This window comes from Cebidichthys violaceus, unplaced genomic scaffold (assembly GCF_023349555.1).
Source record: "Cebidichthys violaceus isolate CVI_PGR_0920_01 unplaced genomic scaffold, fCebVio1.0.p SCAF_29, whole genome shotgun sequence".
Classification (NCBI taxonomy): domain Eukaryota; kingdom Metazoa; phylum Chordata; class Actinopteri; order Perciformes; family Stichaeidae; genus Cebidichthys; species Cebidichthys violaceus.
This window is the reverse complement of record NW_027176472.1, coordinates 3,808,413-3,831,929: the sequence shown is the minus strand read 5'-3', so window position 1 is coordinate 3,831,929 and position 23,517 is coordinate 3,808,413. Positions and strand designations below refer to the sequence as shown.

Below are 23,517 nucleotides of genomic sequence, written 5' to 3'. Positions count from 1 at the left end.
AAAGCTCTTCAGTAGACACTGCAGTGGAAAATGCAGTCTTTCCTTTTGCTAGAACAATAATAGAAAATAGAAGTTTCTCAACTTGGAACCAAAAATACCGCAAAGGGAAAATTTGGGTAGAAAGACAAACTTTGGCAGTAATTAGTCCAAATATCTGAAAATATAAATATATCTATTATTATTAAACATTATTCTGTTCATTCACTCTTCTGCTGACAGTGAAGAACCACAGCGTGGTCAGTGCTACTCGGTGTTTGATAGCGAGGCTACCCTTCAGAGTCTGTACTGTCAACTAGCGCCTAAGTAAGTGAAGTCAGTATTAGACGCTCAGTGCAAATGATGTTTAATTAATGAGAACATCTTGAATCCAAAGGTGGGTTGGAGGAGAGGTTCGGTGTATCAAAAGAACACAGGAGACCGCTGTCCATGTCCCGTGTGAAAGTCAATGTTGACGTATAGTTTTGTCGCGTAACATCTGTCACAAACTTACCCATTTCAACCCAAACCCAGGTTTTTTTAGTCCAACAAACCAAGTGGTTTTCTTGCATGACGTTTTGTTTTGGAAAGTTGACTGAACGTTACGAGCTGGAACTGTTTCCTGTGAACAATGGGGGGAAAAGACAGTGAAAAGACACGATGCATGTAACGAGGAGAAACGCCGTCTCTGACATGTTAAAGTCTGACGCTGGAGGGCGGCGTAGAGCGTCACAGTTTGTCGTTTATTTGACGAGTCGGGAGTGAGAATGTGTTGGAGAAGAAAGCATCCTTCTCTCTGAGTTTACTGTGAAAGTAAATACTTTACATTTACTCACATTACTGTGTCAAAATCGCTTTTTGTCGTACTTTTTTTTTTTTTGCATTTTAAGTTGCATAAATTGAATGGAGCAAAAGAAGTGCGTCGGACCGGCAGCAGAGAAGAAAGGACTCGATCAGCTGACTGTAAAAAACAAAGATGGAGGAAACCGAGGCCAGTCAGACTTTTAACTGACATACAAAAATCAAAGGATATCCTTATTTGGCTTAAAGGTGAGTAAACAGCTCTGGATGCCTCTGAACCACCATGTTTGGCAGACGGCTTTAGTGCGAGGGGGGGGAAACAGATGCACTCTTTTAACAGACCTCCTCTTTCACAGTTAATCTGCAACAGCAGCAAACTTATCTCAATGTGGAGGGGTAAAGATTTTTTAGAATTAGTACAAAAAGGGGCCAGGCGAGTTATCCGTGCCGCGCGTTCAGGATCTATACGTTTTGTTTTATTAATGATATTCAATGGAAAAAAAAAACAAGCTTCTTAGGGAATTGAGATCGAGTGGCTCGTTTTTCTGAGCATCACCCATGCAGTGCAGCAGTTTCTTTCGTATTCTCGACAGTTTCTCCGGTGCCTATTTGCTCCACAAAAGTAGCCGTGATAAATCTTAATCTGAGCAAAGGATAAAGGAAAAAAAATACGAAATGGAGACAGAAGCCGAAGATCGCACCGGTTTCACAGGTGTGAAATAAAATCAGATATCTCTCAAAAAGGCAATTCAAGTGAGTAAGACACGAGTACCAAAACTGCGTTTCCTCGGGGGAATATATATAGAAAAATAACCAAATGTTTTTTTTATTTCATGTCGATACATTCTTGGACAACACCACAGAATAGTTGCATGAGTGGCCAAATGTAAAATCTCTCCCACAACATTGGCACATAAGCAGCAAGGGCAACATTAATATAACTAGTACAAACAGTAGAAAACATACATGCTTCCTTTTGACGTTTTTTTTTTTTTTTTTTTTTAAAACAAGTATTTTTTTTTTTTTTTAAATATATATTTTCATCTTGTTCTCCGTTTCCCGTAGTTTCCAGGACAATAAGAAAACCAAAACCAAAGCCATATTCTGCTGAGTGAGAAAGTAACGATGGATAAAAAACGAACAGAAAGGAAATAAGAAAATGAAAATAAACGGTACAATTCAGAGCAGACAGGTGGAATCAACTGTTGTGAGGATTTCGTTATTTTAAACTTTTTTTTCTTTTTCTTTTTCGGATTCAACATCGAACATATCAGGCATGCATTGACAACCTTCGACATCAACACCTTTTTTTTTTTTTTTTTTCTCCGTTGTATCGGCAGTCCAAGAAATCACCAGATCGTCGGCACAAAAATCCGGTGAAGTCCGGACCGAAGCGGGTTCTTTTTAAAGTCGGCTACAACACAGTTAAGGGTCGTCGTCGTCATCGTCATCAGCATCAGCATCATCAGCATCATCATCATCATCACACACCTACAAAACACTGGAGAGGTCATCGTGTGTGTGCTCGTGGAGAAGGAACACACGTTTTGGGATGGGAATGCTTTCATCAGGGGACCACGAACAAGTCAAACAGTTCAAACAAAAACAGCCTTTAAAGAACACGCCTTTTTTTTGTTTTGTTTTTGTGGCTTTGTGTCCGCGTCCTTCTGAAGAATCTGATTTTTTATTTTATCTTTTTACCACGTCAGATGACCGATGTGAAGATTTGTTGGACTCGCGTACGACAAAAATTTCGAGCAGAAAAGCAAATCTCTCAAGTTTTCACCCGCCATTTTGGACAAACACGAAAAGTTCACGGGGTGCCTTCAGATCTCGTTCCTGTTCAGGTAATTAAGAGAACACTACAGGTTTTGTCTCATGTCCACATTGCTTGTCTCAGATAGTCAAATCTTAGTGTTTCTTTAGAACAGAGGGGTGTTTTTTTTTAAACTGTGAGGGAGGCGTCCTCCCCCCCGAGGAAGAGGGAAAGAGTGAGGTAAAGACATGTGAGGGTCGAGACGGGAACGGTGCCATGCAGGTGTTGCAACAACAGGAAGTGTGTTTTTGCGGTTGGTCGGCGGATGGGGTTGGCAGCAGGAGACGCGCGGATCAATGGAGGAGACTTTTAAGATACAAGTTGATTTAGGCGCCGCACACACAGATCGATGCGTCCAAAAAAACAATAATAAATTCAGGTAAAAAAAAAAAAAAAACAAGAACATAGACGCAATTGTACAAAAAGCGGTTGCAGATGACGGAAGGCAACATATATAACTAACACCTATTAAGCCACAAATTCCCGATTTTTGAGTTTCCCCCGTATACGTTCGCCCAACTGCTACAATCTGCGTCAACAATCGCGCGCTCCTTCTCGGAGTCGTGACTTCAGGTTTCGGTCAAACCTGAACACGACGACATGATACGCTTATAATTAGACTCGTGCTGTCGTCCGGGGGATATCGTTATCTCTGATGTGCGTCGCGAGAGAAGTGTCCATAAATCCACTTAGAAATCATAGAAAAAGAGACGCTTCCATTAATTGCAGAACTTGCCTGAGAATCTTCACATTTCAACGTTTTCTTCACTATCACAGGAGCCCAATGATGGTTGTCTGTACATTAATGGGTTCACTGATAGATAATTCAGCATACTTTTAGACTATTTGACTAAATTGACAAATAAAGGCAGTGTCAGACTTTGAAACCCCCTGTACTTACATTAGTGACTGAAAACAGGGAGTTTGTGTTGTCACTCACAGCAAGAAGCTGATTGAGAAAAAAACAGTTTTCAGGGCCTTTGAGGACGTTTTTTTTTTTTTAGTGGCAACAATCAGATTCCAAGTGGCAGCGTCAGCAAGAGCCCTCAAAAATCTCAAAAGCGAAGAATATGGCTTTAACAAAATAAAAACATTGTGCATCCAAGAAGCGAAGAGCAAAAATAGATTCCTCACCAACGTCATAACCATCGTCGCCTTTGAAAAAAAGAAACTTAAAAACCGACAACCAAAGTAACACGTAAGCCGTAAAGAACCACACACTGGGGAGGACGGGAAGGTTTGAAAACTTGCAGTTTGGAAATACATTAAAAAGACGAGAGGAGGCGGGGCTTCGTAGAAAAGTCCGGTCGGACCGCCGCGGCTTCGTTTGACATCAAGGGCAGAGAGAGCATCAACACGGAGGGTTGCAAAGATGTCCGCCATGTTTGTTCTCAGTACCATCATCACCTTGCAAACAGAAGGATTCATATATATATATATATATATATATCTTTTTTTTTTTACTTTCCGAACATTCCTCACGTCTCTTTTTCCTCCCGCGCGTCTTCGCTCTCTGTGCTTCCTCGCGTCTCTTTGACAGAGGGGAAAGTCTTAAGTCCGGAGGAAAAGTCCCTCAAGGCTTTGCTTCAAGCATCCGTAAGTCTGTTGGTGGGCGATGAAGCACATGTGACCAGAAGAACTAAACAACAACAACAAAAAAACATACTTCTCTGCTCTCTCTCTTTTTTTTTTTCCTCCTGCCTTTTCCTGTTTTATTTTTTTTTTTAGCCAGCAGGGCCGGAGACCAGACATCTCCAGCTATCGCTCTGTTTTCAGTCTCTCGCTCTGGTGCCGTTAGATCACCAGGTCGTTGTAGCTCACGAACTTCTTCTTTGCTGCCGGACCTGAAAAAAGACAACGGACAAAAGCAGGAAAGGAGCTTTAGTTCCTGTGGCTGTGTTGTGTTTTTATTTATCCAGAGGTTAACGTTGTGATCGAGGAGAAATGAAAAGGTATACACAGATGTGAATGAGTTTAAAGGAAGGCTTGAGTTATGAACTCTCAAAGCAGGGAGGGTAGAGCAGTTTTGGTGCGTTTGAGATCAGAAAAAGAAGAATCAGCTTCTAGTTTTATATAGCGAGGGGGGGTAATTTGTCAGTGTTGAGAGGTCATAACTCAAAAGCAAAGAATTGCATCTGCAGCCCAAGATGAAAACAAACAAACGAAGAAAATCCAAAAGCTTCTGCAGAACAAGAGCATAACATTATGGTGAACTTCTCTTTGGGTGAGGGACGTATTTTAATAGCGCGAAAGCAACGACCAGCACGGAGCAACCGGAGAATGAGCCAGAGGGCGCGGTGGTCAATGAATACACTCTCAGCCAAACACATCGCGCCTCCCAGCCACAGACTGTATTTGAGACGATGACGTCGTTACCGTTCGGCATTTGGATTTTCGGCCATCTTGTTTTTTTTGCAATCAGAGGGTAAAACCGTGAATTTTTTGGGGACCAAAATGTTACAAATAACTTTCATGAGCTGACAGCCTGTGAAAGGGTTAAAGTTCTAAGACGAAAACACGGACAACACTCTGTTAGAGACCTGCCAATCACTGTGTAGCCCCGCCCCTAAATCATCCCCTGCTTTCTGGTCTGTTTGACTCTAAATGGAGCATAATGTACTAAATGAACATCATGCTGTATTGAAGAAGACTGTAAACTAGAGATTGAGACCATAAACTCATGTTTACTGAGGGAATAAATCAAGAGAGAAGTAGAGTCATTTTAGACTAGACTTCTATACAACCAGAGGAGTCGCCCCCTGGTGGACACTAGAGAGAATGCAGCTTTAATAACATGAAGCATCAACTTCAATAGTCAGAACTGGAGGTTGCCGCCTGGTCCCAACTTGTTGAAAGGCTTTACGATTTAAGTAGATGTAAAGATTTAGTAGTCGTAGTAGTATTAGTATATATGATGATGATATAATTATGTGTAGGGATGACGATGGGTCCAACTAGCAGACAGGTGTTAGAGTCCTGCGAGAAGTTGATTTTTACACTTAGTTGACGTTTTATTGTCAGTTTTCAGTCGCAGTTTGGCTGAGGCAACAGAACTTCTTGGTTAGATTTAGGACACATAGCTTACAGTAGGCTACATATATACACACACGTTTCAACGTCGAGGCTCCTGCTGGTTCGTTGTGGCGATATAAAAATAAGACCCTCAGATGTTAAATGAGCAGGAAGAACGGGCGCCATGTGTTCTCTTCAGTTATGACCGGCCTCCCTATCTCCCCTTGCAGCTGGACCTCCCTCCCCCCCCGCTGCTGGCCACCACTTGGCCCTCGGTGTTCATCCAGTGACAAATGGCTTCGAGCCAAAAGCCCATCATCAATCACGGCGGGGAGATAAAAAGAGAAAATGGCATAATATGCATATTAAGGCCTGAAAGTGTCACCGAAACCTCTCTGACTTTGTCACAATGTGTCTTCTTCACGCAGAGAGGAGTCGTTAAGAGTCGGACCCGACGGTCCAATCAGGACTGTGTGTGTGCGTCACACTTGACAACCGGCTCAACTTGTTGGATCGGCAGAAATGAAGTGTCATTTTTTTGACAGTCATTTATGCAACGAGCGGCCTCGGGTTTTTGGATTTGAGTGGATTTGCAGTAAAACATGTCTTTTCTCTTGAGGGAGATTTTATTTTACATTTACACACATGTGTGTATCAGATCTTTTCTTCTTCTTCTTCTTCTTCTTCTTCTTCTTCTTCTTCTTCTTCTTCTTCTTCTTCTCTCCCATTAATCATCTCACACCCCCTCAGATATATCCGGTGACCCATTGGAGGGGTCCAATCCCTAGGTTGGGAACCACTGGACTATACAAGCTAAGTGTATATAAATTAGTTTTAAAAATATCTAATAGAAACTATACATTTGAACAGAGAGACTAGACGAAACGCTGTGTGAATAAACATGTGAATAAACCATAGACTGTCTATGGTATAAACTATTACATCTCTGCTGTTTTTATGTCTGCCTGATGTTATTTTCTAGCGTCGATGGAGCAGCTACAATGTTAGCATAGCCTACCACTGATCCAACGGAAGCAAGCATTTTAAAGATTGCTTGCAAAAAGAAAAATAGGCATCCCGTCGTAGTTATTTTCGCCATCCTTTTGATCCGTTCGTTGCAATTAAAATCACAGTAAAAATCTGTTTATTTTGGGTTCATACAGCCACAGTAAACTCGATTAAAGTCAGCCGACAGGTGACTTGCTAGATGCAGCGAATAAAGATCAGTGAACTTCGCTTTGTATTTGGTGTGAACGAAGTATAAAGTACACATTTGACACCCGTTTAGCTTATTTTTCGTAATTACTTTAAGAACGTACGTTTAATATTCTGCCACACATGACCCCCTTTGTTAAAGGGGGGGGGGGGGGGGGGCATCTTCCCCTACCTACATGTGGTATATTTGAACACAATAGACACGTTGCTTTGGCTATATTAGCCGTTTTTTTTAAAAACAAAGAATTCGTTTTCCGGTGACTTCCCAAGCTGCCACACTTCTACGGCCATTCCTCAAAGAGGCATTTGAAGGTAGTGTCACATGTGTGTTTGAAAGGCTAATCCCCAAAGAAATAACTGTAGCAGAGAGGGATTTCACTGCTGCAGGCACCCGGGGCCACGCTCAGAAAAGAGGGAGTGAGCACCGCTTGTAAGGATTGTTTCTAAGAGCAGCCGGGGCTATATGAGTTTTAAGAGATATATAGAAGCCTTTGTTGTATCAGGAATCAGCTTTTGGAGAAAAGGCATGAGAGGCCTTATGAGAGCAGAATCAGAAGAGATTTTGGCCTTTGAAGAGAGCGGCCGGTGCCAGGAGAGCGACGAGAGATATAGAAGCCTTTGTCGTCGAGGCGGGTGGGGTGGGGTGGTGGTGGTGGTGGTGGTGGTGGGGGAACCGGCTATAGGAGGCAGAGAGGTAGGAGAAGGAGAGAGGGCCACAAGTGCAGAGTAAAGAAGAGATGAAGACATCGTAAGTGACTGAGGGCTATTACGGTGTGGTGAAAGGGGCTGGGGGGGGAAATGGAGTGAGAAACGAGGGGGGAGTGGACAGATGGCTCTGCGGGGTCTTCAGGGAGTCACGACTGAGCTGCAGTCTGCCAACGCTGCTCCGGTACTGCTGTGTCTCCTCTACCATGAACGGACTCTGAATAGTGAAACATGCTGAGGTCCAGAGTCTAAGAGAGACCCCCCCCCCCAAACAACAACAAGCAGGACTGACTGACGAGCCGAAATCATCCAGATCCCAGAGGTGGGTTTTACCTCTCTGGTCGTAATTAGTTATTGGTTGAGCCTACGGAATTTAAATACACCAATAAACGAGGATAGGTGCCGATTTTTGGCATTTTGAAAGTCAGTATTAAGCATCATAAGCCAACTAACACTTATGATTAAATAAATACTCCTTTCAAATGTAGTGCAAAAATTAATAGAATGTAAATTACTTGATTGTTTTCATCCACACCTGTTAGTGACTAGTATTATAATACATATACGTGCCATTAAACGGCTAAAGAAGAAGAAGAAGAGGACACAACGAGATGTCATTAAAAGAGCTACAGTCAAAGCTTGAATAATGGAAACACTATGTAGAGGACACGATGGGAATAAGACTTAGAAAATGCTCATAAAAAACCCCCAGATGGGTAGAAACACACCTACAGGACTAGTAGATGCATAATTAGTGAACAACTAAAAACTACACAGACTGCAAACATTGCGAAGAGATGATTAACACCGCTAACAGCCTGCTAACATTGTTAAGAGTTGATTAACACTGCTAACAGCCTGCTAACATTGCTAAGAGCTGATTAACATAGCTAACAGCCTGCTAACATTGTTAAGAGCTGATTAACATTGCTAACAGCCTGCTAACATTGTTAAGAGCTAATTAACACCGCTAACAGCCTGCTAACATTGCTAAGAGCTGATTAACACCGCTAACAGCCTGCTAACATTACTAAGAGCTGATTAACATCGCTAACAGCCTGCTAACATTGTTAAGAGCTGATTAACACCGCTAACAGCCTGCTAACATTGCTAAGAGCTGATTAACACCGCTAACAGCCTGCTAACATTGCTAAGAGCTGATTAACACCACTAACAGCCTGCTAACATTGTTAAGAGTTGATTAACACCGCTAACAGCCTGCTAACATTGTTAAGAGTTGATTAACACTGCTAACAGCCTGCTAACATTGCTAAGAGCTGATTAACATAGCTAACAGCCTGCTAACATTGCTAAGAGCTGATTAACACCGCTAACAGCCTGCTAACATTGCTAAGAGCTGATTAACATCGCTAACAGCCTGCTAACATTGTTAAGAGCTGATTAACACCGCTAACAGTCTGCTAACATTGTTAAGAGCTGTTTAACATTGCTAACAGCCTGCTAACATTGTTAAGAGCTGATTAACACCGCTAACAGCCTGCTAACATTGCTAAGAGCTGATTAACACCGCTAACAGCCTGCTAACATTGCTAAGAGCTGATTAACACCACTAACAGCCTGCTAACATTGTTAAGAGCTACCTAACTTTGCTAACAGTCAGCTAAAATTGCTAAGAGCCGGCTAACATCGCTAACAGCCTCACATTGTTAGCAGGCAGATAACATTGCTAACAGCCCTGCCATGAGTAAGCAGCATCAGAGGACCTCCCCCCACTTCTTTCTCTTTCTCATGTTCATTAGTTTCTGGGTCCTCTCGTCAAGCTTGTTTGATGATGAAAACATGCATTTTATCTGCTTATGTGTGACAGGAATCAGAGTGAACTCATCCAGGGCACGATTGGCCCGGATCAACTGGAGAAAATAGCAGCCGAATAATGCTATCAGACATGTGGTTACCCCCACCTTAGCGCCGCTTATACAGGGTCCACAGAGGAATATCTCAACAGGTTCTTCCCCTCTCTCACAAGTGTTGAAGAAGGGATTGCCACATGCACAGTGTAGGCCCAGAGGAGGGTAGGAGTCGGGCAGTAAAATCGGAGGTCTTGGGGGTCAAACGTTCCATTAAAGTGGCACCCAAAATAGCACAGCAGAGACAGACTGTAGATCTGCCACTCAAATAGTCACATTATGCTCGTCTGTCCCTCCTCATGTAAAAGTTACGAGTTAATTCAAAGATGGCGATAAAGAGCTGTGGAAGTACGCTTAACATTCCGTCCACGCACTTCCCTCCTCTCTCCCACTCAAAATGTATTCCCCCCGTATCCCTCTCGTATATCTCTCTCTCTCTCTCTCTCTCTCTCTCTCTCTCTCTCTCTCTCTCTCTCTCTCTCTCTCTCTCTCTCTCTCTCGCCTGAAAAAAAACCCTCCAGAAGAGAATGGATTCAAGGTCAGGACAGCAAAGCAGAAGAAGAAGATTAATTTGCTCTTACCTCTGATAAATTATGAAATTAGCCTGTCAGGGGGGGGAGAAAAACATTATTTGGTGAGATGTCCCTGAGAGCCCCAAAAAGGGAATCCCACTGCGAAGTGGTAATTTGATCACATGCCATGTAATTTCAATTTGTGCACTTTTTTTTTTTTATTTCTGGAACATTCAAATTTAAGCTTTTTTTCCCAATTTCTTTTATTACAATTGTGATTTCCTGTGGAGCAAGAGAGCAAGTTTGATATATATATATATCTATGTTTTTAATTAAAAAAGAAAATGCTGTTTCTGCATGCTCGTTTCTTTTAAATCAAGCATAATTGTTAGAAGAACAGATGGAGCGTCACAGAGATAAATATGGGGGCTTCACAGAGACAACATTAGTGTCATAATGTAAAACTTCATGCGACTCTGTTTTCCAAACATTGACACCCAAAATAACCTTAACCGATAACAAACGAGACAAGGAGCTCATAAAGAATGTACGACATAAAAGTTATGGGCTTAAGTTGTCTTCGGTTCCGTCTGCACGTCTGCAGATATTTTCAGAAACTCTATGCTTTTGGCCTCTAGTGGTATGAACATGTATCTCTCAGGGAGACTTTACTTTCATTTTAAAGTATTTCTAATGTGTTTTCAGTGCCTCAGTCCAGGTATTAAGAAAGACAAATGTAATTAAATCTCATCCCTCACACATTAAAATCCAAGTCCGTCCAGGAGGTGATTTAAATGGTTGGATGAGTAAAATAATAACATGCTTTATTACGTTTCAATTGATTTCAGCTCCGGTTGTACGGGTCTCACTTAACAGTCCGTATGTACCTGTTGAGTTAATATACGGTGTTTTATACTCATTTCACTTAGTTGTTCAAACTCCTAATAAAGATCACAGTTTTTTAACCGACACAAGACGGAGCAGACGTGGACTCACTGTTGGGGTCGACGTTCTCGCACAGCTCCGTCTTGGCCTCCCCGTTGGGCCGGTCGCTGGCCTTGTGGGAGAGTCGGGACGACATGGTGGCGGCCGTGGCGACGGCCTTGAAGGAGCGCTTCCTCTTCTGCACGTTGAGCTCTGGGTGGAAGATGATGACATAGACTTTGGGCATGTAGAGCATCCCGAGGGCCACCGACGCACTCAGGTTCATGGAGATGGTCAGTGTGGTCGTCTGGATGTACAGCTGGAAGAAAAGGGGAAGGGGGGGGGCACTCAGTTTACAAAGGCGTGTGAATGCATACGATCATAAACGGTTTTAGCCGTCGCCATCTTGGATTACGGCCGTCGCTATTTTGGCAATCTGTAAATGGAAGAGACCATTTTTTTGACAGTGGAGGAGTGACGTAGAGACGCCCTATACGTCTCTGGTAGAGACCTGTCAATCACTGTGTAGCCCCGCCCCCTAAATCATCCCCTGCTTTATGGTCTGTTTGACTCTAAATGGAGCATAATGTACTAAATGAACATCATGCTGTATTGAAGAAGACTGTAAACTAGAGATTGAGACCATAAACTCATGTTTACAATGTTTACTGAGGGAATAAATCAAGAGAGAAGAAGAGTCATTTTAGACTAGACTTCTATACAACCAGAGGAGTCGCCCCCTGGTGGACACTAGAGAGAATGCAACTTTTAAGGCACTTCCACATCGGCTTCACTCGGCAGAACCGGAGGATACCGCCTGTTCATACCGCCATCACTTCACCTAGAACAGTTCAGAACGGCATCGGATCAACGCGATCAAACACTGTTGGATCACATCAATTACAATATTATGCAAGATACATGTACATATATTACAATTATGACTGAAACCGCATCAGATTTGACGCAATCATATAAACTGCTTGAGAAAATTATTTAGCAACCGGCCCTTTAACAGTCTGCTCTCCTGAATCTCCATGGATCAAAACAGTGGTCATTGAACCCTTTTTTAGGTTTTTGTGCTTTCTATTAAAATGTAGCCATAAATGAATCATATTTGTACATAAACACAATACATTGACTACATTAAATACCTATTTGAACTAACTCCATTCATTGTTGTTTGGAGTCGGCTGACTCAGGAAACACGGCAGTAATAATCTCGGACAGAGATTTGTTGGAGAACCAAACTCTTGACACATTCAACGAGCCTGATGAAGGATTGTTCTTGTACCACCCTGTGTGTTCCCGACCCTTTACCTGCAGCAGGGAACGGCAGCAGACAGCTGGGCCACGGCGCGAATGTCTTATGGGCTGTGTATATTACGGTTGCATCCGAAGCCGCGGCCCTCTGAACCCAACATCAGCCCCCGGGATGAATGCGTAAAAGAGGCTCGTGTCCGTGCTGTGGTGCAGTGGGCTTCCCAGAGCGGGGTTTCCTCAGAGCTCAGCCCTACTGTCTCCCTGTGTTCTGGCCCAGCTGTCACAGTAAATATACGTTTAAACCCAAAATAAAATGCGACGCAAACCGTCTGCCACTAGTCTTTTGCATGTACCGCTGCTTCTCTGTCAGGCTGTCCGAGCCACGTTATCATGGAGCCCACACTGTCACTAACTGCACTCACTGGATGAATATTTTCTAGTTTTTGGACAACGACAAAGAAGCGATTTCAGACGGAAGGGTCTACAACATGCGTTTGAAGGATGTGTCAAAGTGATTCATCAGTGAAAACAGGTTAAACAGATAAAGATGCTAAAGCTACAGATCACAGTGTAAGAGTGAACCATCCCATCGGTCTGTATTCACTGTTACAATCATTGAAAAGTGAAAGCAGCATGTAGCATAGAAGTGCTGACGCTGGTTAATGATATGCTAACGTTAACGTTAGCGCCACAGGTTTGTACGTAGAAACGTATTGCTTTGGAAACGTTTATCTCCTTCAAACCTCTCCGGGTAACGAGTGTCACTAACGCTTAACCACGACGAGCTCCAAATCCACTAAACCAGCCTGAACATCTGGAACCATCTGGAACCAGCGAAGACAGTCTACGGAGCAGAGCTGGGTGATGCCACGCTGTGATTGGCCAGTCTGTATTTGAGGGGTGGGACTTAACAAAAGGGTCAATTAAGATTGATAAAGATGAAAGATGTGTTTTTGAGAACACTGCGACACTTGATGTTTTCTTACACCCCTATTTGTAAGTAGTGTCTCCATTTTCATACGTTATACTCATAGTTCTTACTTTCACTATATTTATCTGAGAGCTGTAGTTCCAAGTTTCTTTACAGATTAACAATGTCCATTATAAATATCTCATCCAATTACAATATAGGTAGATAGAAACTTCTGACTGGAAGTGTCTTGTTTTATCCCATCAAGCTCTGAGCTGCACAATAATAAATAATAATCAGACACAGCAGCTGTTTGTCCCGTCTGATATAAATCAGCGCGATAAGATGACTCGTCAGATACGAGGAAAAACACATCACCGGAAGATTCAATTCATCACGTCGCATCTTTTTTTTTTTTTTTAAATATAATTTGTGTCGCTGCATGTCTGCATTTTTTTTACGGTGTGAGTGTGCTGTGACTATAGAAGCGTACGTGAGTCGTCAATAAGTGTCTCTGGATTGGTGTTGGAAAGACAAAGATATGGAAAATAAAAAAAAAGGAAACTGAAGAGGCTTTGATCAGGACTCTCTCCTTCCCTCCATCATGTCAGACGGAAGACACCGGACGCCGCAGGCCGAAACAACGAGCTAATCTTATTGTTTTCTTGTTATCGGGCGATAAAGGCGACGTGAGATCGTAGATGAAGCTGAGAGCACGACCACCGGCAAGGTTAAGTGGATCATTTGTCTTGTCAGCCTCCTGTGAGTTACTCCGGTCCTGTGTTTATCTAAAGAGAAACGACGGACGAGGACCGAACCGGGCTTTAACTATCAGATTAAAATATGCGGTTTTCTCGGGAAGACAGACGGGGAATTAATTCCGTATAAACATCCCCAGTGGTGAAATATACATTTACCGAAGTACTGTCACTTTATACTTCTCCTCCACAACTCAGAGGGAAATATTGTTCTGCACTATTTATCTGTTATAGTCTGTGGACGGAAAGAAAAACGTTATTTAACAATGGTATTATTCATATCAGGCATTGCATTGTTTTTCTATCTTATATATTTATATCTTATATATTTTTTTTTACTGCCTTTTATGACTCGTATAAAACATTTTGAATTCCCTTGTTGCTGAAAAGTGCTGCACAAATAAACATGCCTTTTTTTTCTCCTGTTGTTCTGTTTGGTGTAAATGAATGTGAATAAAATATTGCTCAATCAAATCAAAACAACGTGCCAGAAGTTCCTCTTTAGGACCACAAACAGAGAGACCTCCAGCGTCCCTGAATGCAACTATCAAATCACGTAAAACTATAAAATATATATATATATATATATAAATATTAGGGCTGGGCAAGTTAACGCATTATTATCGCGTTAACGCATAAATTACTTAACGCCAACAATTATTTTATCGCGTTAACGCAGTTTTTTTTTTTTTAAATGCAATACACTCCGTTGATGTCAGCAAATCACCAAACCAGCGGTGGAGAAGTCTTCATCACTATGTTGATGCAGCGTGTGGAGGAGTCTTCATCACTACCTTGATGCAGCGTGTGGAGAAGTAGAGATAAACTAAAGACGAGCTAACAGACGCCACAAAGAAGTGGAGAGACACAAACTGCAGGACGACTAGTGTTGAGAAGACGTTGGTCTGAGGAACGTTCTCAGGATCATGAATGACGTCACGTAGGAGCCTCCCTCCAGACGCACCGTCACCAGAAGAACACAAGAGTCGTATGAAGAGGAGAGGACTACAAAAGAGGCGGAGTCACAACGTGCACCGGCCGTCGCTCTCACCGTAGACTACCGGACATCGCCGGGTAACCGTCGTCACCTCGGAGTTACGGTGCATTATGTTGATGAACAGTGGGAGCTGCGTTCACATGCTCTGACTGTATGAAGACAGAAGACGGACATGCGATTAATCGCGATTAAAAATCGTTGCCCAGCACTAATATATATATATATATATATATATATATATATATATATATATATATATATATATATATATATATATACACATATATTTAGTCAGATTACTGAATGTGTTTGTTCTGTCAGAATCAGGATTTGTGAGGATTATAATAACCCGTGTCCCGGCGAATGATATCCGTTACGCTGCGGATCCTCTTTCATTAATACACTCCACGTGTCTCCGGCTTATTGCTGCCGACAGCTCGTCTCTGATGAGGACCGTCTCAGTCGGGTCGATTCCGGCGGCACGTCTCACATTCAAGTGGAGACCGGAACCAAATCTAATCGTTATTAATCACTTGCGGCTCTGTGTTTGTGCGGCAAACAAAGTCGCTCTGTGTCCTTCGATGAATCAGTGGGATTGTGACTGAGTTGTAAAATAAGAGACTGAGACACCGACTGTGTGAGGGACAACAACGAAGACGACATCACACACGTCATGAGATCCAAACCTTCAACAATACTGTGAATAAATACTGTGAGGTTTTAAATTAATAACCACTGAATGTACTGAATGTACCTGGATACTAAAACTTCTTCATGTCTAATATCTGTTCTTATAGCTGTCTGTCTCTCTCCTCACCTGTCTGTCTCACTCCTCACCTGTCTGTCTCTCCTCACCTGTCTGTCTCACTCCTTACCTGTCTGTCTCTCCTCACCTGTCTGTCTCACTCCTTACCTGTCTGTCTCTCCTCACCTGTCTGTCTCTCTCCTCACCTGTCTACCTCTCTCCTCACCTGTCTGTCTCTCCTCAGCTGTCTGTCTCTCCTCACTTGTCTGTCTCTCTCCTCATCTGTCTCTCTCTCCTCAGCTGTCTGTTGGCTGTGATGTAGTTGTATTGTTTGTTAACTAAAACAGGATGTAGAAGAAGAGATTTAACAGTTCTTCATGTGGTCCAGGTGTCTCTAGGGACAGACGTCTCCCCCTGCACAGCCTGTTGTTGTGGACAGTTTACATTAAACAGCATTTAAAAAGAGGAGACTGCATCGTGTCGACAGCTTATCCCTTCTGTTCTTGAGTTCGTGCTGCGTTAAAAAGAGGACAATGAGGTGATTAAAAACGAAGCCCGGCAGAACTTCGTCCAGCTGCACCGCTCAGTAAAACGTCTCTGATCTGATTCCAAAGACACAAAACACAGTTTCATTAGTTAACCGCTGTTAAAGCCGAAGTTCGAACACATCCCGCGTCATCAAAGGCCTTCATATCCCGTCTAATCATTTGTGTTTGAAGAGTTTGTGTCAAACCGTCTCAGCGGGGAGCGGCCGGCGTGGGCGCAAACAAAGTCCATTAATTAGACGTCCCCGGGATCTCTGAACGGGGGGGGGGGGGGAGGACTCATTAGGACTCTGCTCTGGAGCGGTGACGGACACCATCCAGTGTCGGAGGAGAAGACTCTGCAGCATGCTGGGAGAGTTCAACTCGTCAGCAACAGTTACACATCGGTCTTCTGTTCTGTGCATTTTTAGCGGCTGTTAAAATAAGTGAATTCTAGTAAACAGATGATTGTCTAGTTCGTTTTTAAAACATAACTAATTCAATAATTTAGCCAATAATGTCAACTTGAGAAGCCGGAGGAAGAAACAGCAGCAGTAGGTTAACCTGCATTCTCTCTAGTGTCCACCAGGGGGCGACTCCTCTGGTTGTATAGAAGTCTAGTCTAAAATGACTCTACTTCTCTCTTGATTTATTCCCTCAGTAAACATTGTAAACATGAGTTTATGGTCTCAATCTCTAGTTTACAGTCTTCTTCAATACAGCATGATGTTCATTTAGTACATTATGCTCCATTTAGAGTCAAACAGACCATAAAGCAGGGGATGCTTTAGGGGCGGGGCTACACGCTGATTGACAGGTCTCTACCGCGGAGATGTCCGGGTTTCTGTCTTACAACTTCTCTTTCACAGTGTGTTTTCAATTCATTAAAGTTAATTGTAACATTTTTGGTCGCCGAAAAATATTTTAATCAGCGTTCAGTCGTTATTAGCTCCGCCTGCACTTCTGGTTGCAAAAAAACTAAATGGCAAAGCCCTCAAACCAAGATGGCGGCGGTCAAAATGACGAACTCAAGGCTTCATAACTGTGGTCCACAAACCAACTGGTAACGTCTCGGTGACTACGTCACAGTCTACGACTGGATGGTGGAGCATCTCTGTCTCTGCCTCAGTGCAAATGTGGTGTTTTTCGCCGCTAAGCTAACAGCTAAATGTGTTCTTACTGCTTAGCTACCGGCTGAATAGGAAACTAATTGACTTTCGGCGGATGAGCCTTCTTTTTAATATGCATAAAAAATGAAATCAATTCATGCATAAATAGATGAATCTGTTTCTTTCGCACAACACTTAACATTTACTTGATGTGCTTTTCTTTTAATGTTCGCAACATTACAACCACAGCTTATATAACTATTGAGCGAGAAAAGCACACTGCATTAAAAACACAATGAGACGAGGTCGTTGTAAGAGCTCAAGCGATGGAAAACCATTATGGAAATATGACATTTCTGTCTGTATTATTGTGAGGAAGGTTACCGTCTCCTCATCGCTGCATACGGATCGGATCGGATCAGGTATGTCATTATTTATTCCCTCTGTTTCTGCTTTTCATCCACACGACGCCTCTATTAGGAAACTCTTAAAATGTTTCCACTCCGCTGTTTTTATATGCTCGAATTGAAAAAGTCCATAAAACAGATGGAAACAGATTTTAAGTGTCACTGCAGGACTCACGGTAAAATTAACTGATCGAGGAAACGGCAAAATAAAACTCACCAACATGGACACTTGCTGATCACATCTGTCTTCTATCAGAGAATAAACTCACATTTTAAGTGGAACTGGACTCCTTTACATTATTGGTGGTGTGTATTTGTATGTTTTTACCGTGAAGTCAAGTTTATAGATACTTTAGATTGTTTTGTATTGTTTTAAACCCGTCTAATATTCGTCTTCAATCCCTATTCACAACTGAGCAGTAAACCAAACGTATTGGTATTCATAACGGATCAATTATTGAAAAACGTGTAGCAGTGCTGCACCGTTTTATTGCACAGTAGATCAGCTCTTTATTATTTCCATCACATCCACGAGGGCTGAGTCTGCTCGCGGGAGGACTCGGTGTCACTTTATGAAAGCATTATGAGCAACACTGCATTTGGCCCCATATGGAGGCAAACAATCTACAGTACCAACAACGATGTAACAAAACAATATCACGGCAGCGGGGAGCGCAGTGATGCATCTGCTCAGCTGGGCGTCTGAAGAAATGCATGCAGAACATACAACAAAGAAAAACAGACCAAACGTCTTATCGACCAGCCAGAGAAAACTCTCTCAGTTCGGCTTTCAGAGAAAAACTGCACTGAAAAACTAACAATGTGTGATTTAGAAAAAGTCCAACATGTTTTCTCATTGTTAAAAAAAAAAAAAGCAAAAGACGTGAATCAGAAAGCAAATATGAAGGAAATAATTATTACATTTTTGCGGCCTTTTGTATAGTATCTTGACGCTGAAGGTTTGCACGTGGTTAACGTTGTGAATCAGTCGCTGGTTAACGTTGGGAAATTTGTCAAATGTGATTTGCCACCTGGTTAGGGTTAGGAAAAAACGCCATGGTTGGACTGAAACAAATAGACTTGGAATGTAACGTTAAGCTATGGACGTATTTGTCTTGTGACTCAAAGTAACTCCTCTTATTTCAAATCCTGAATACGACAATAAGAGACTTTAAACTCCACTTCTTACAGTTGTTTTCTGTCAAAATGAAATCAGTTCATGTGTGGAGAGTGCGTGCTTTCTTTGGTCCATCAAAAATGATAGCACATAACCTGTGTATAAGAAGTGGAAGTAGTAGGGTCGCTCATTGGTTTGTGGACTGACGCTTTGAAGCCTCGAGATCAGCGTTCTGGCCGCCGCCATCTTGGTTTAAGGCCTTTTTCATTTAGTTTTTTTTGCAACCAGAAGTGCAGGCGGAGCTAATAACGACTGAACGCTGAATAAGATATTTGTGAACGGGAAGTTGTAAGACAGAAACCCGGACATCTGGACCATAATGTACTAAATGAACATCATGCTGTATTGAAGAAGACTGTAAACTAGAGATTGAGACCATAAACTCATGTTTACAATGTTTACTGAGGGAATAAATCAAGAGAGAAGTAGAGTCATTTTAGACTAGACTTCTATACAACCAGAGGAGTCGCCCCCTGCTGGACACTAGAGAGAATGCAGCTTTAACACACTTCAGCATTAGCTTCGGCCATAGGTTGCTGCCTGCTCTCAGTAGAGACAGTCAGTTCATAACTTTAGTCCTTGTTTTTACATTTTATACACTTATGTCTTCACTTTGAGCAGTAGAAGTATGACATAACCATGTGTTTGTCGTAACAATGGTGACCATGTCTATGAATGTTCTCCACTGCCCCGCTCTATTTAAAAGGAGAGATAACGAGGATTATCTGCTCCAGTTATTCATCTCATGAGTTGATGCTGCTCTAAATACACCGGCCTCTCTCTCTCTCTGTAATTTGAGTAAAGGCTTGAGACGCCATTAGGATATTGGAGCTGCAGAGGAGGGTTTGCGTGAAGCCGTGCATGATTCCATTCCATTTTTATAGCTCGGTGAATCCTGCTGCTGGCCGGAGCTCCCACCGTCTGAAGCTCTGCGGGCTTTCTGGATGTTGGACTGAATTTACATGAAGGAACCTGTGTTCACTGACCTACATACACACAGTCCTGTTCCAGCTGCAGATGATGTTTTCATATTCATGTATGTGTGGGTCAAAGACCATGTGGGATATTATAATTCAGATTAAATGAAACAAAGCGTGCAACTTAATAGAATATATTACTGCAGACGAGCAGAGACAGAAATGATACATTAGTACATATTAATATATATTATGTTCATTGTTTTATTTTGATAAGTTTCAGAGGGCTGACACAGTAGAATGATTTACAAAATAAAAGACAAACAAGTTGTTGGTATAGGTATATTGGTTTTAGATGTTTACGATGAATATGTAGGTGTTAATTGATGTTAATTAATGAGGTAGGTATTATTTTACAAATACTCTTATCTGTTTACATTCCTGGAGTTGTGTTTTTGATCTTTGTTGTTTATATATTGTGTTTTTTTAACTCTTTCCCACTTTGTACCGCAACTGCTGCACAACTAGATAGTCATATTTTAATTTATTTATTATTATTATTATTTATTCTACTTCTGAGTGTATTTTCTATTTGTATGTCTGTAAAGCACTTTGTAAACTTGTTTTGAAAAGTGCCATATGAATAAAGATTATTAAACATCATTGTTAAAGTTACAAAGTTGCCAAATTTAACACTGCTGTCAATTTATTTTATTTTTGTCCTTTTATGCTCTGTATAGTTTTTATAAAATATTCCATATTTTTTATATTTATGTTTCATAATTGTTGTTTTTTACATGTCAAATTGTTATGTTTTTTACCATTATTAACTTTTCTTACTATCCTAAATTTGTACATCTTCAGGATTTTTGTAATTTTTTTTGCTCTTTGTTTTTGAAGCACTTTGAGCTGCATCTCATGTTCTGAACGTGTTTTTATTTGTGCTGCTGTGGATCAATAAATGTTAAATGTCCCTTTTTTTTGTTACAATGTCTCACTTCAGAAGATGTCTTTCTTCACAAGGAGTGTTGCTTTAAGACCTAACTTAAACTACAGAAATGTGAATCCATCTGTTACGCTCCCAGCGGAGAATCAATGCATTTTTTCCCACGGGAGGGCGACATTCTGACTGGCCGTCAGGACGCTGTCTGCCCGGAGCTCCTAATTGGCCGGTGAGTGCCGTCCCTGGTGGCTAATGAGTGGGATGATGATGCCGTCGCCGCTGGGTCCCTGTAGTACAAGTACACACCGGGCAGACACACTGTCCCCGAAGTACACACAAAGGGGTGCGGAGGTTACTCGACGAGCAGCTTATTGTTCCTGTTCAGCCCCCTGTGGGTTAAGATGGCCACCCCGAGGCCCTCTGTGGGGCCCCTGGCTGATTAATGATTATTCAAGTCTAATTAATATCCCTCAGGACACGGCCCGCTACTGTCACCATCAACATTATGGTACCTGCGATTAGATTTATTGCAGGCATTTAGAATATTCAACTTGGATATTTCGTCTCTAATGGCTCCACTTCTACATCGTTGCCCTCCTTTGCTCCTATAAAACATAAAGACTGTATCAAGTCAAGGGCGGCGGAGGCATTAAAACAGCCTTCTGATGCGGCTGAAGGCTTCGCGGTCTTTAAGAGCATCTCGCACGACAACGAGAGTATAAAACCCAAAAAAAAAAAAAGCTGCAGAAGTTGTTTACGATGATATGAGCTATTACTCCACGAGACACGCTCACTTGTGAAAGTGTGAAGAGCTTTAAATGGAGTCCAGAAAACAGCAGAGCTCAGCACACGGACGACGTAACCCCTGTGGGTACTGACAGGGCGAGGACAGCGCTGGTACACCGTTCAGTCGACAGAAGAGTGAATGTGGAGGAAGTGGAGCTGGTTTACTGTCTCACTGTGTCGGGACAGTCGTCCTGAACTTAACATCCCAACTTAGAGCGTCTCTAGCTTCTGTACTACGAGTATAACTAAGTGAAAGGAACATTTGGAGTGGTGTAAAGTCAAATATTTTGCATTTGATCAGACCACTAAAAAAAGTGTGTTAGAGAGCAGCTACAGAGGACTTTGGCTTAAGTGTCTTGAAGCTGCATTCTCTCTAGTGTCCACCAGGGGGCGACTCCTCTGGTTGTATAGAAGTCTAGTCTAAAATGACTCTACTTCTCTCTTGATTTATTCCCTCAGTAAACATTGTAAACATGAGTTTATGTCTCAATCTCTAGTTTACAGTCTTCTTCAATACAGCATGATGTTCATTTAGTACATTATGCTCCATTTAGAGTCAAACAGACCATAAAGCAGGGGATGCTTTAGGGGCGGGGCTACACTGATTGACAGGTCTCTACCAGACGTATATGGCGTCTCTACGTCACATCCTCCTCAGTCCAAATATGGTCACGTTAGTTCACTGGTTGCAAAAATTCAAGATGGCGACGGCCAAAACGTCAAACTGAAGGCTTCTTATTACCGGCTCCACAATCACCTCAATGTGGCTCAAAGTTGCAGATTGATTGATGGGTGGATTTCACGATATTATCGGTTGGCACCATGCTCACATAAGCACACGTCATATTGTGTTTTACAGGAAAAAGTTGTATTCAGTTTGGCGCAGCAGTACGCCAGAGTAGCCGTGGACAGACGCATAGATGCACACGCTCACGCTCACGCACATGGGACAATCTCATAATCGCCTGGCGGAGCTAACGATAGTAAAGAAAGTGTGGCGAACACCGCGGCGAGATGAAACGGCAGCAGAAGTTTAAGTGTAAGAGTTGGTAAAAGAGTAGACGGCAGGCTGCGAAACGGGAGCAGATCAAAAAATTCGGCTTACGAGAGAAAGTTTGTGACTGAAGGGCGAGTTGGAAAAAAAAGACGAGGCGAGAGGAGCGTGACAGCGAGGGAGGAAAAAGAAGGAATGAGGAAGGAGGAGGTGAAGGCATGACAGGGCTGCGATAGGGAAAGAAAGGGCTGGCAGAGCCGAGAGAAAGAGCCGGAGGACGACGAGCGAGAGACGAGTGGTGAGAAAAGGTTAAGTGGGATGAGACAGCGGCAGAATAGAGAGTGGAAGAGCCAGGTGAGGTGAGAGAGCTGTAAATGATGAATGAACGGGAGGATGGGTGAGGAGTCAGAGAGAGAGAGGGAGAGAGAGAGAGAGAGAGAGGAGAGGATGGCAAATTCTTAAGAGGCCTCGGACAGCAGCGGAAGATTTATGGCAAAGTCAGAGAGTGTCGCTCATGATAAAAAAAAAAGATGTCAGAGAAAGTCGAGAGAGATGGATGAGAGGGGTGGAGCAGCAGAAAGGGGGGAGATAGTAGAGGAATGAATGAGGGAGAGAGGAGGAGGAGGAGGAGGAGGAAGAGGAAGGGGTTCAACACAAGGAAAGTAACAGAAACTACGAGACGGGATGATAATAGATTTAAATTGAGATATACATTGCAATAACAAGGAAAGACTGAGAGCGTGCAGTAGAAATACTACAAGTATTAATATAAATACTCTTGTTTTAAGCTAGTAGTTTACACTCTTACTCGCTCCCACCACTCACTCACATTCCCTAATACTCTCCACGTCTGCTGCAGCCGAGCTAAGCTAAGCTAAGCTAACAGTTGAAGTGGTTCTGAACCTGGGGGGTCTTTTTCCAATTTCGCCCCGGTCATCCAGACGACTAAAGCGACATTTATTAAACGTTGAGTTAAAAACTGTTACCGGCTCACAAATGTCTGGTTGTCGCGCGCTCTGTGTCTTCTGCCCTCCGGGCCTCAGGGGGGCAGTCATGAGCCTGTTGCTGTTTGGTGCAGCAATCGAAAACAGATTTATTTTGCTTCATCTTTTCAAATTATTATTTTTTTTTTTCATGTTGCACCAAACTTTAAAACTA

The 23,517-nt window shown here is 42.4% G+C and overlaps 1 protein-coding gene across 3 annotated transcripts in view; it reads right to left on the bottom strand.

The window, feature by feature from the left end:
• Positions 1-3,957: 3,957 nt before the first annotated feature.
• The window catches only part of grm7 (glutamate metabotropic receptor 7), a 222,171-nt gene continuing 202,611 nt past the window's right edge, over positions 3,958-23,517 (bottom strand). For 2 of the 3 annotated variants that reach the window (XM_068722225.1, XM_068722228.1), the window contains 2 exons: positions 10,902-11,148; positions 3,958-4,437 (listed from right to left, as the gene is read on the bottom strand). In XM_068722225.1, coding sequence (XP_068578326.1) covers positions 4,388-4,437; positions 10,902-11,148 — 297 coding nt within the window. In that variant the 3' untranslated portion in view covers positions 3,958-4,387. Of the gene's footprint in view, positions 4,438-9,974; positions 9,998-10,901; positions 11,149-23,517 lie in introns of all 3 variants that reach the window. The other variant, XM_068722229.1, reaches the window with a different exon arrangement.